This window comes from Sorex fumeus, unplaced genomic scaffold, assembly GCF_029834395.1.
Source record: "Sorex fumeus unplaced genomic scaffold, SorFum_2.1 ptg000128l, whole genome shotgun sequence".
Lineage (NCBI taxonomy): Eukaryota > Metazoa > Chordata > Mammalia > Eulipotyphla > Soricidae > Sorex > Sorex fumeus.
Genome location: NW_026606185.1, coordinates 34753448 through 34766405, shown reverse-complemented (window position 1 = coordinate 34766405; position 12958 = coordinate 34753448). Strand labels below are relative to the sequence as shown.

General features: G+C 36.4%; 1 protein-coding gene across 1 annotated transcript in view; it reads left to right on the top strand.

The window, feature by feature from the left end:
- Positions 1-12895, top strand: part of B4GALT6 (beta-1,4-galactosyltransferase 6) — a 75325-nt gene extending 62430 nt beyond the window's left edge. Inside the window, exons 6-9 of the mRNA XM_056138063.1 lie at positions 2504-2691; positions 7919-8041; positions 8318-8419; positions 9429-12895. Of these exons, the coding sequence (XP_055994038.1) occupies positions 2504-2691; positions 7919-8041; positions 8318-8419; positions 9429-9576 (561 nt within the window). The 3' untranslated portion in view covers positions 9577-12895. The remainder of the gene's footprint in view (positions 1-2503; positions 2692-7918; positions 8042-8317; positions 8420-9428) is intronic.
- Positions 12896-12958: the final 63 nt, after the last annotated feature.

The window sequence follows — 12958 nt, the reverse complement described above, 5'->3', positions numbered from 1 at the left end:
CCATGGATAATATCCCTCCCACCCCCATCCCCCCATCCCCCCTGTCTCTGTGGCAGGGCAATTCCCTGTGTTCTCTCTCTCAAAAAAGGTAATTTCTTATAACCTCCGCACGCAGCCAACATGGCCGACCCGAGTTCAATTCCTCCACCCCTCTCGGAGAGCCCGGCAAGCTACCGAGAGTATTCGATATGCCAGACACAGTAACAACAAAGTCTCCAATGGAGACGTTACTGGGCCCGCTCGAGCAAATCGATGATCAACGGGAGGGCCTTATAACCTATATTAATATACTAGTAATAATGTTGGGCTGGAGTAAGCACAGCAGGTAGGGCATTTGCCTTGCATGCAGCTGACCTGGGTTCGATTCCTCTGTCCTTCTCAGAGAGCCCGGCAAGCTACTGAGAGTATCCTGCCTGCACGGCAGAGCCTGGCAAGCTCCCCGTGGCATATTCGATGTGCCAAAAACAGAAACTACAAATCCCACAATGGGGACCTTACTGGTGCCCGTTCAAGTAAATCGATGAACAACGGAGGACAGTGCAGTGCTACAGTAACAATATTATAATTGAACTCACCTTCCTTTTTATTCTCTCCATTTTACTGGTGGAAGAAGGAAAAAGTTAAGGTGTAGTACCATTAAGTTAATGGAGGACTCAGGACTAAAAGTTATATTTCACTCTTGAGCATTCCAATTATGAGTCAACATATTGTGTACCTTATTCACTTCTGTCATAATCCTTTTTGAGACCTATTACTAAGGAATAGTAACTGCTTCTTAATTTCATTTTGTTGTAGTGTGTTTATTTCTAATGTACCTTAATGAAGTTTTGTTTGTAAAAGGAATGTTATTATAATATAGTAACTTGGGTATTGCGTAGAAAAAGCCCATGCTTTTTGTCCCTTAAAATGTTCCCTTTTTTGGGAATCCCCTGCCAGAAAGGCGGGATGGGATGGCAGGGGGCGGAGTGGGGGAGTGGGAGGGCTTCTGGGATCATTGGTGGTGGAGAATGGGCACTGGTGGAGAGATGGGTACTCAATCATTGTATAATTGAAACCCAAGCATGAAAGTTTGTAAGTCTACAACTGTACCTCATGGTGTTTCACAAATAAATAAATAAATAAAAATTTTAAAAAGCACCCAAAAAAGTTCCCTTTTTTTATTACTGGCAAGAATAATGAAAAGTAAGAACTGTTCATTCTGTCTAGATTCCTTAATATGTTTTCCATAATAATTAAAGAAATTGGGTGTAATAAAGGGAGTTAGAGTTGTGTAATAAGTTACAGTTTCTGCATCTAAAAATGTCTTTATGTTTATTATAAGCATTAGTTGCATGAAGATAGGTCTTCCTGGCCTTGTTACTAGTTGTCAGTCAGTTTTTCTGCTTTTCTTTAGCAGCATATGGAAAGCTTCACAGCCTATATTATTTGAATAGATTTTAACTTTTTCCTTGGTCGTAAATGGCTATAATCTATTTTGAGTAAAATAGAAACATGCATTATATTATCATATTCTAAGTGTTATTTATATTGATTGATTAAAAAGGCCTATAACATTCTGTTTTATGATGATAAAATATATTGATACCATATTTTTAATATTATGTTAATTGAATTAATAATTCAAGCATAATGGTAATTCTAGCAGGTACATAATTATTGCTTTTTCAGCTTCTTCCTGGTAGACAGTGTTGGACATTTGTGCATATGTATATTATGTATAATATTCATGCCATTTGTATTATTATTTTGACCAGGTACTGTTTTGATATTCTGCTCATTTTCTTTTTTTTTTTTTTTAATTTTTGGTTTTTTGGGTCATACTCACCGATGCACATGGTTTACTCCTGGCTGCTAGGGATGCCGGGGATCGAACCCCAGTTCGGCTGCGTGCAAAGCAAACAAACACTAGGGCTACCCGCTGTCCTAGTGCTCCAGCCCCTTTGTGTGTTTCTTTTGAGTTTACACCCAGAAGTGTTCAAGATTACTCCTGGCTCTGTATTTAGGGGTCACTTCTAGTGGGCTCAGGGGACTATTTGTGGTGCCAGGAATTGAACCTAGATCATTATCAACCTACTGTACTATCTCTCCACCTCTTTTCCTTAGTTTAAGAGTTTTTGTATATTTTAGTATGTGATCTTTGTTAATTACGTATTTGAAAAATATATTCTTTCAGTTTGTAACTTGTCTTATCATTCTCTTAACACTATTCTTTGCAGAGAAGATGTTTACATTTTTAAAAATCAAAGCCAATTCATCAATTTTTTTCTCTCTTGGATTTTATTTTGAATAAATTTGAAAAATTTTGAGAAAATTATCTACCAATGTGGAGAGATAATGTAGTAAATAAATTTAGTGTATTTGAAAACCCTGGAGTATGCTTATTATTTGTTTTACTCATGTATTTATTAGTGTCATTTGATCATGATTTATGGGGTTATAAAATTATAGACAAAAGTCATATATGACAAAGCTTGAGTACATTTCTGTTTTCCTCTCTGTAAAGACGGGTACGCAGCCTTTTAACCGTGCCATGCTTTTCAATGTGGGCTTCAAAGAGGCTATGAAAGACAGTGTCTGGGACTGTGTGATCTTCCATGATGTGGATCATCTACCTGAAAATGACCGCAACTATTATGGATGTGGGGAAATGCCTCGTCATTTTGCAACAAAGCTGGATAAATACATGTATATGTAAGTCATGCACAATCTTTCTGATACGTATTCTATGCTTGCAAAAATCTCACATCACTGAAGTGGTATCAACATTATTTCTCTGTGTCTGAGACAACTCAAGAAGTTATAAAGCATTTTCTTAAACTTTATCCCATCATCTTAAGAAGCCAGGATGTAAAGTAGCCTGTTGTTTTATCTAAATCAGTGTTTCCTAAGTGGGTCGTTCCCCACTTAGGGTGGGGGTTGGGGATGAGGAGGAGCATTCTAGAAGGTAGATTTCCAGGTGGGGATGGTGACTTTTTTTTTTTTTCCTGAAGGAGGCTTTGGGAGCCACTGATCCTAGATACTTCTTGCAGACTTTGGAGTATGGAATGGTGGAAAAGAGAGGAAATGGGCATTCACTTCTAGTTTTCACAAGGAACAGCGAGAGAGCCTGGTTACCTTAGGAATTGTGTCTGTGGCTGTTGGTTCCCTCATCATTTGGGGGTAATGGAGCCTGTCTCCAGGGTTGCCTTGAGAATATGCAGTCCAGTGGGGTAGAGCACTTGTTGGCTTTATCTCCTGCTGTGATGGTTCAGTGTTGGGAAGACCCTTCCCAATAGGGTATTTTCTTTCTAGAACTCTGGATTTTGTATATGCAAATGAAATTTGCTTTTCTCTTTCCTTTATGTCCTTTGCATAGTTTACTTTAGAGCAATGTCCTTTTTCTATAAACGCAGGAAGACAGCTAATGCTATGCTTTTGTAATTTGGGAGTTAATTGGCTCTGAATAATATTTACTCCTGGGCATCTGTCAGATTTACTCGACTTAAGCCTCAGTTGCCCTTAGTTCCTTGCACCCCAAAAGGAGGGTCACGATGAAGGGACTTGGATGGACCCAAGGCAACCTGTGAGCTTCTTTGGCATTGAAAAGGTACAGTCCAATAGTCATAAAACTTATAAGTTAAGAGCATGGTCACGGACAAATTCTGTCATGACCCAAATAGAAGTAACTGGATAAGGACCCTGCTGGGGTTACAAAACTAACCTAGTCTGAAAACTGTAGTTTGGGATATATAGCGAGATGTCCCCAGGAAGAGCCACTCTTTAAGCTTAATATATCTCTTACTGTGTCCATACAAAATGGCTAATATTATTAAGAAATAAATTTAAGGTGACTGTTTAAATTGATATGGAATAAGGTAAAGAGAAATATGCCCCTAGATGTATTCCACTCATAGGTGGATCTCCTTGCAGGAGGAGAATTTGTCCTAGAAGAAGCAAGGGAAGGACTTTACATCTGTTGATTGTGCAACCATACCTATGTGTATTTGCTACCTCCAAGTTTGAGGGGTGGTCTCGAGAATGAAGGCTGTGAGATGGGATGGAGGAGATGGGAATTAGGGCAGAGGGAAACTGGAATGGGGCACATGAGACTGGAATATGGTCAGAGAGTGAGACTAGAATAGGACGGAGATTGGAATAAATGGTGACAGTTACCAACCAGCTTGGCCATGTTTTCTCTTTCTTGCCTCCTTAGGCAGTGGCCTACCAGGGCGGGGAGACAGCTGATGGCCACTGAACACATGTGGCATGTCCCCACACTCTTTTGAACACACAACCATTGCCATGAGAAAACATTTTCCATATTATTACAACAGTCTCTGAACTTCAGGTCTAACATCATCTTGCTCAAGGTTGTCCAGATTCAGTCTGGTTCTTAGCATGTGTATAAACTCAGTTTGGGCTGTAGCCCAGTAGACTTGGAAGTCAAATTAGATTCAAGAAAATTGATTTCTATTTCAAAATACCATAGAGGTCATATAAACAAATAGTTCAGTGTTAAGTTTTGACAATCTTGATTTTTAGCGATAAAAAATATTTATATATGCTTAGATTAACCCAAGGTTAGAAGAATATCTCTCTGAATAGAAATGAGAATGTATTTTAGAGAGAATGGTATTAGACCAGGGGATGGGCAGGGCTGGCATAGATGCTGACTGTGTGCTGAAGCCTGATGAAAGCCTCTTGCTACACAGGTGCTGTCCACTTTAGTGGGTGTGGACCAAGACATCCAGACCCCAAATTTGTATTTGTATATTGTCTTTGGGCAGTTGTCAGTTTGGACATTGTCAGATGGGTTCTACAAGACCATTTTTTTTTCTTTGTTTTGTTGCCACATCCTGTGATTTTTCAGGGATAGCTCCTGGCTCTGCAGTCGACAGTTACTCCTGGCAGTGCTCAGGGATTGAAGCTGGATCATTTGGGTCAGCTGCCTGCAAAGCATATGCCCGACCTGCTGTACTATTGCTCCAGCCTCAGGAGCTCCAAGACTCTTGTTTGTCAAGCTTTTGTTGTCTGAACTTAGTTCATATTATATGACATTTTGTTTTTCACTCTGTGTACAGTGTGGTTGTTTCATTTAAGCAGAACAATATAGAAATTAATGTGCTGCCAATCTGTACATGTCAGCAAACACACACACCTATTTATGTACTCTCTGATTTCTCTGAGCACCAATTTGGGCAAGAATAGTGTGCGATTTGTGTGAAAAATGTAGCAGTGCCATGATTGTTTGTAATCCTCTTATACTTAGCCAGCATTATTACCAGAACCCTAACTTTGCAAGTACCCAAATTATGAGATGTCCTAGAATGCTCTTGCAAACCCAGAGTTCCATGTGAGAACGAATTTTTCCATATTGTGGTCATACAGGATTCCAGTTGGTGAACAGCTCTTCTTCCCTGTACAACAACACAGAAAAAATAGAAGAAGGAGGGAGGAGAGAGGCTGCTGCCTCCCTTACCTTCTTCTGATTAGATGTGCAGAAAATACAACTGTTCATCTAGAAATGCTTCTATTTTTGGTTTTCTTTTGGTGCATGTATTGGGCAGGGACAGGGGAATGGGTTGGAGTGGGGAACACAGCAGTGCTCAGAGTCTGCTCCATACTCAGTGCTCAGGAGTTGCTCTCAGGGATTACTGGGGACCACGTGGTGCCAGGCATCAAACCCGGGCTTCTCCCATTCAGAATATGTGCTTGGCCCATTGAGCTCTCTCTAGGTTCAGTCAGGAATGATACCTTGACTTCAGAAAATCAATCTTATCTAAATAAACAACTTAGTTTGCCAAATTCCTTAGAGTGTGTATTAGAGATGAAGAAAAGACAAATTTAAAAATAATCATTTGTTAGAGAAAGAGAACTACTAATTTGCTCTCATTTACATAGGAACTCTAAAAAACAAAACACAGGGTGAAGCAATTTTACAGAGGGTAAGGAGCTTACCTTGCATGTGGCTGACGTGGAGGGTTTGATCCCCACCTCCACATATGATCCTCCGAGCCTGCCAGGAGTGATCCCTGAATGCAGAGCCCTGAGCACTGCCAGGTGTGGCTCAAAGAACAAAAAAAAGTTTTTAATAAAGTAAAAGAATAAAACACCTAATTCACAGATACAAATAACAGACTGGTAGGCTTCCAGGAGTGGAATAGAGGGAATAAAATGGGTAGGGGGACCCTAAAGGTCCAAATATCCAGTTAGAAAATAATTCCTGGAGATACAGTGTACAGCTGGGTGTTGGTAGTTACCAATGCTATATAGTATATTTAAAAATTACTCAGATGAGCTGGAAAGATAACAGTGTACAGCAGGTGAAGTACTTGCCTTTAGATATGGCTGATGTGAATTTTATCCCTAGACCCCTCAGGGTCTGATCCCTGAGCACAGAGCCAGGAGTAATCCTTGAGTGCTGCTTGGTGTGACCCAAAAACAGTGGAGCTAAATTGCTAAAACAGTAGAGATTAAGAACCCTATTGAATGTAAAAAATAAGATGATGCTACCAAAAGTATCCTGCCCGCACGGCAGAGTCTGGCAAACTTCCCGTGTCATACTCAATCTGCCAAATACCAGTAACAGTGATGGGTCTCATTCTCCTAATCCTGAAAGGGCATTGAAATGGCTCTTTTAAAATCTCAGGGCTAGGAAGAAGGAGACGTTACTGGTGCCTGCTCGAGGAAATCGACGAACAACAGGGTGATCGTGATCGTGATTGAATATAAAGAAAAAGATTACAGCTATGTGAAGTGATTACTGTTCACTAAATTAATTGTGGTAGTCATTTAATAATATATACATATCTCAAACCTTATGTTTATGTTGTACACCTAAAATAAACAAAAATTTAGATGTCAATCACATCAGTAAAAACGGTAATTTATAAAAATATTATTGCACTAATAATGAGTATATCTGTGGGTATCTCTTAGTATTTTGGAAGAGAACCATTATAGAAAAAGACAGCTAGTTCTTTCAAAATGAAATGCTTGACTTGTTTTTGCAAATTTACATTTGTTATAGTCTATGTATCATAAATGCCATTTATAATTAAGTTCACTTAATTTAGAAGATTTTATTAGGTTGGCAGTGTACAACATTGCCTTGATGGCTATAAAATATATTTAATCAGAATTACTTTGACTGTGAAAAAAAAGCAACATTGAACACTGGATTTCGAGTTCATAAAGTAGCAGTATTGAATATTAAATTTCAAAAATCACATATTTTGTTTTATACTTCACATAATATAGTTAGAGGTGCTTATTTCATTAGAACATAACTTTTTTTCTTGTACTCTACATTTCCCAGGTACTATTTAGTCAAAATGATTATATAAAAAAATTTTTTGCAAGGCATATAAAATATGAAAACTTGATTTTGCAGGTAAACAGTTGTGATTCCATTTTTCTTTTTTTTTAATTTTTAATTATTATTATGGGCTGGAGTGATAGCACAGCAGGTAGGGCATTTTCCTTGTATGCAGCCAACCTAGGTTCAATTTCTCCTCCCCTCTCAGAGAGCCTGGCAAGCTACCGAGAGTATCTCGCCCACACGGCAAAGCCTGGCAAGCTACCTATGATGTATTCTATATGTCAAACACAGTAACAACAAGTCTCACAATGGAGACGTTACAGGACCCACTCGAGCAAATTGATGAACAGTGGGAGGACAGTGCTGCAGTGCAATTATTATTATTTTTTTGTCTTTTTTTGGGTCACACCCTGCAGTGCACAGAGGTTACTCCTGGCACTGCACTCAGGAATTAGCCCTGGCAGTGTTCGGGCAGGGGTCTGGGGGGGGCATATGGGATGCCAGGGATCGAACCCGGGTCAGCCGTGTGCAATGCAGACACCTTACCCACTGTACTATCGCTCTGGCCCCGTGATTCCATTTTTGGAAATGAATGTTGTATCCTGCTTTCTCTTCCAGTCTTCCATACAAAGAATTTTTTGGTGGTGTGAGTGGACTGACAGTGGAACAGTTTAGAAAGATCAATGGTTTTCCCAATGCCTTCTGGGGATGGGGAGGAGAAGATGATGACCTTTGGAATAGGTAAGTTGAGGGGCCAGTTGCTTAATAATAAAATTTCTATAGGTTCCTTTCTACTAGATAAATTTAAGTTTGGTATTATAAGAAAAGATTCTTTGGGGTAGAAAAAATTTGAGGTTTCTAAATCTCCTTTTCTCCCTTTTCTCATTGAGTGACTTCTGTACTTGTTCTACAGATATAGTGGAAAAAAGGTTTGCACTTGAAGTTGATTCTTGTACTTCATTTTTTTTTGTCAGGTTTTCTTTCCTTATATTTTCATTTCCATGTATTTTATTGTAGAGTTCACTATGCTGGATATAACGTAACAAGACCAGAGGGAGACTTGGGAAAGTACAAATCTATTCCTCATCACCACAGAGGGGAAGTCCAGTTTTTAGGACGGTAAGTTTAACATCATCTTTAGATGACAAGACTTCAAATTTATCTAATGTGTGAAAGAATTTTTTCAAATACACCACACTCTCATTTTCTTTATATAAATAAAGCATTTACGTGCATATTTTGAAGAGCTACACTCACATAGATGTATGTGCACACGTTAACTCTGTAAAAGTATCTTAATGTAAATGTTAATTTTATTGAAAAATTTTTATGAGTTTAAAGTAAATTTTAGGTGGCATTTTATTTAATATTTAAAAATTTATTTAGGCACTGCAATTTACAATGCTGTTATTAATAAAAACTTAGGCATACAATATTCAGCACCACACCAAACACTAGAGAGTTGGTGTCCCTCTGCCACTGTCAAGGTCCCCTTATCTACTCTCTTCCTTGCTCCCTTAACAGTCTCAGTTCTCTTGGCTGACTTGGGTCTACTGTTGCATTTAATTTTTTGTTATCCCTTAATTTCTTTTTTTTTTTTATATTCCACGTATGTGATCTGTGTACAGCTCTCTGCTGAATTTACTCAGCTTGATATCCTCTAGTTCAGCATGTAGTAGTGAATTGCATGATTTCATCTCTGTTGTGTGGTTTGTTTTTCATCTCGGTTGTGTGGTTTGTTTTGGGGTCACACCTGGCAGTGCTTAGGGCTTATTCCTGGCTCTGCACTCAGGGATCACTCCTGGTAGGCTCTGGGGACAGTAAGGGGTGCCAGGAATCAAATCTGTGTCAGCCTTCTGCAAGGCAAACACCCTGCTGTACCATCACTCTGACCTCTCTCATCTTTTCTTATAGCTTAGTAGTAATTCATTGTGTTATATTGGGTGGTCTTAAGACAAGTAAAAATGCAAACTTAAAATAATGGTATAAATTTTTTTTAATTATGCATGATAACCAGACATTGTAAAGAGCTGTCAATGCTGTAATTATGACCTTGAGTATATTCCTCATTGGATTTTCTCTTTGAATATATATCTGTTACTCTTCGTTTCCCCCTCTAACATTGTAGGTATAAATTACTAAGATATTCGAAAGAACGTCAGTTCATCGATGGTCTGAATAATTTAATATGTACGCCAAAAGTACTGGTTGATAGGTTGTATACAAATATATCTGTAAACCTCATGCCAGAGTTAGCTCCAATCGAAGACTATTAAAGGAAGTGGCTTTCATGGCTGAATGGATCCCAATGCTGGATAATAAACTTGTAGCCAACTCTAAGTGGAGGACTGTGAATGGACCTGTCCCAGTGCCCTGTGAGATGAGCCGAGAGGCCCCCGTGTTTACAGTGCAGGATTATCGAGTCATCCTCCGTCTGCTCATTGTGGACTCTGGGATACCCCTTGGGAAATACTGCAGACACCACATGCCATTGCTTAAGACTGGAAGTTCAGAGCACTCCTTATAAAGAGAAAATTTTTATACTAAAATCTGTAATTTAACCGAAGAGAATGCTTTATTTCTGTTTAAACCTATTTTGTACATATGTGATGTAAATTAATGTGTTCAAAATGTTGAGAAATTAGATGTGTTGCAGTTTTGCATGTAATTGGTTATGCCTTTATGGGATTTTTATAGACATTTTTTATTTGCATGGGAAAAACAGTGTAAATCTGTCACTAAACAAAGGTTAACCCTTGTGTGAGATGAAGGAACTGTCAATAATTGACAGCCAACTAATACAGTAAACTGTTATACTAGTTTTGAGCTTTAGACCTTCAGCCTTTTGTGTGGAAGAAGTCACAGCTCTCTTAGAGTTTTAAAGGATAAGAGGGGAGGGCTTAAACAGCTTTTCTTCCTTATAGGATCATCTATTTTATTCCTTGCTTGCAATCTCATCAGATTTTGCTAAATCACAACCATATTGTTTATGCATATTGCATGAGTATTACCAAGAAAATTTTAAAAGTTGTGATGTGACATGATATAAAGGATCTTTTTTTATGTTAATTGTCTTTCATGTACCTCTGGTGTTAAGTGTCAGGGATTTTGTGCCTCAAAAGGTTCTGTGTGTGTGTGTGTACTTTGTATTTTCTTTCTCTTATTTTTAATTCTGATTAGCATTTTTATTATTTCCATTTCAGAAAGCCAAAAATAAATTTCATTTGAAAAAAATCAGAACCATTTTCTTTGAAAAGAATGAGCTTTTAGAAAGCACAGTAGTAGTTAAAATATACAAATGGATTGTACTATTAGATAAATGTTCTATTTTTGTGAAAATAAATGCTTAGTAGATTGAAACAAATTTTAATTCTTAGATTCATGGAATTTCAGGTTTTGAAGAGATCCTTTAATGTTGGCAAAGTTCATTTAAACCATTATTTTCATTTACAGATTATATCTGTGGTATAAATTCTTAAAATATCCTCACTAAAAACATGAATTAGTAGAACTCTTAAAATACACAATCAGTTATTTAATACATTGTTATAGACACTTCCCTGAAAACAAGTCTCACTATCTGACATCAAATTTGGATGCTGTTTTCATGACAGCACCAAACAACATCCTTGCTTTGAAAACTATTATAGTTAACCAAAGATTATTTAAAATATTCAGATATTTTCACAAATTTAAAGCAAAACATTGTATATTTGTAAAGTGAATTTTCAACAATGAAAAACAATAGAAATCTATAAATGAGAGCTACTTTTACTATGTTTCCTCACAAATTATTCACCTAAAACAGAAATATGGTTATCTATCTCAGGTTGTAGTTTTAATTTTGAAATGTCATTTCTGTGATATTATTGATAGTACAAATAACCACAGACAAGATTATGAAATAACTGCAATTCTTATACTTTGAAAAAATTGGTAGACCTGTTATAATGCCAAGCAGGACTGTCCAAAATTTGTTTCTTAGAGGAGGTGTAAATATTTATCTTTTTGTTTGCTGTTACTCAAAATAATGAAAAATCAAACATCATGAAAAATAAGATTAAGAAATGATTTATTTTCTGTCTTGTAGCCACTGTAGTTTTAAATTTTTGATAAAATGAAAGAAAGTAGGCTGGGAATGTTCAAATTTGATTATTTACAAGATTGTAAGGACATAGGAGCATAATTTACCCAATGAGACTTAAATATTTTAGTTGGAGGGGAAATTAGGGCTGTTTCTGAATTTTATTAGTAAAACATATATTTTTAATGTGGCACTCTCCACATTTTGAAATCTTTTCATTTTGATACACATTTTACATTTTCAAGAGAACACAATACTACTAGTTTTGCCTTATTTTCTTGAATTACATCTAATTAATTTTGTTTGAGGGTTAGTACAAATATGTTTTTCTTTTTGAAATTTTTAATGTGCTTTTCCATTTTGTGTAAAATAATCACATTTTTATTTTTCTTTTTAAAGTAAAACTTAAAACATACTTAAAATTGATTTTGCTTCTAAATAGTGACTTTGGTGTGTTTTCATAAGAGTAACAGAGCTTTGCCCAGTTATTTTACTTGTGTGAAAATATGTGTTTCATATATATTAACAAATGCCTTGAAAATACAAAACCATCCTCTTCATGGTTATATTTGATGAAGAGAATACCTGCTCGGTATTGGATGCAATGTATTGATTACTGCTCTGGAACATATATTGATAACCTGCTCGGTATTAGATGCAATGCTAGGTTTATCTACAGGAAGTTTTATTTCAGTTATAGAGAAATCAAATCAAGCAAGTTGAAACCTTAAAAAAAAACTATGAAGACATTCTTGGAAAATTATCTCTTGTACTTTTTAGTCTCAAAGTCAAAAAATTGTAGACAGTTATTATGAAGACCCTATGGCACTATTGGAAAAGTAATATAGTACCTCTTAGCTAGAAAGTAGGAATGATTAATGGGTCTGTTTGTAGAAAGGAAAAGGGAAACGTGCACATATTTGTAGTGTCACAGTGTAACTAGTTGCTTTAATCTTTGTCAGAACTAGAATTTAGTGAATATTTCTTTAATCTGAATTTCTGTTTGTATTTTATGAAAAGCTGTTCAGTAAGGAAATCTTATTTGCATTCTTATGTAAATAAAAATATATTTAAAAAACTTGCTTTACTTCTTTCCCAGCTGAAATATTAATATCCATTTTAAGGCAAAGTGGAAAAATATACAATTCATTATACTCCTCCTTTTGGAGACACCCTACAAATGAAGGCAGATTTTATATAATTTTATTTTGCCTTTGCTTATCTTATATTCCTTTACATACATTTCAGTCAGGTAAATATTATTATTCTATATTTATTATCTTGTATTTGTAAGTATGCCAACTGAGAGAACTTAAATGTCCTAGCATTGTTTATCAGAAAGAAAAGTGTACTTAAAATTATTTTATTTATTAAGATCTGAAAGGCTTCTATGTAAAATGCACTGAAATAAATGCTAAAAATTTCTTGTACTCATTTTTTCTTTTGCTTCTCATAGAAATGTTTGTACTTTTTTATCATTGTCTTTTATGAAATATAATGTTCTAAAGACATTGTGTGATGATGCAATTATTTTTACTCAGGACTTTTTGGGGGTTATCTGGGTAATTCATTGT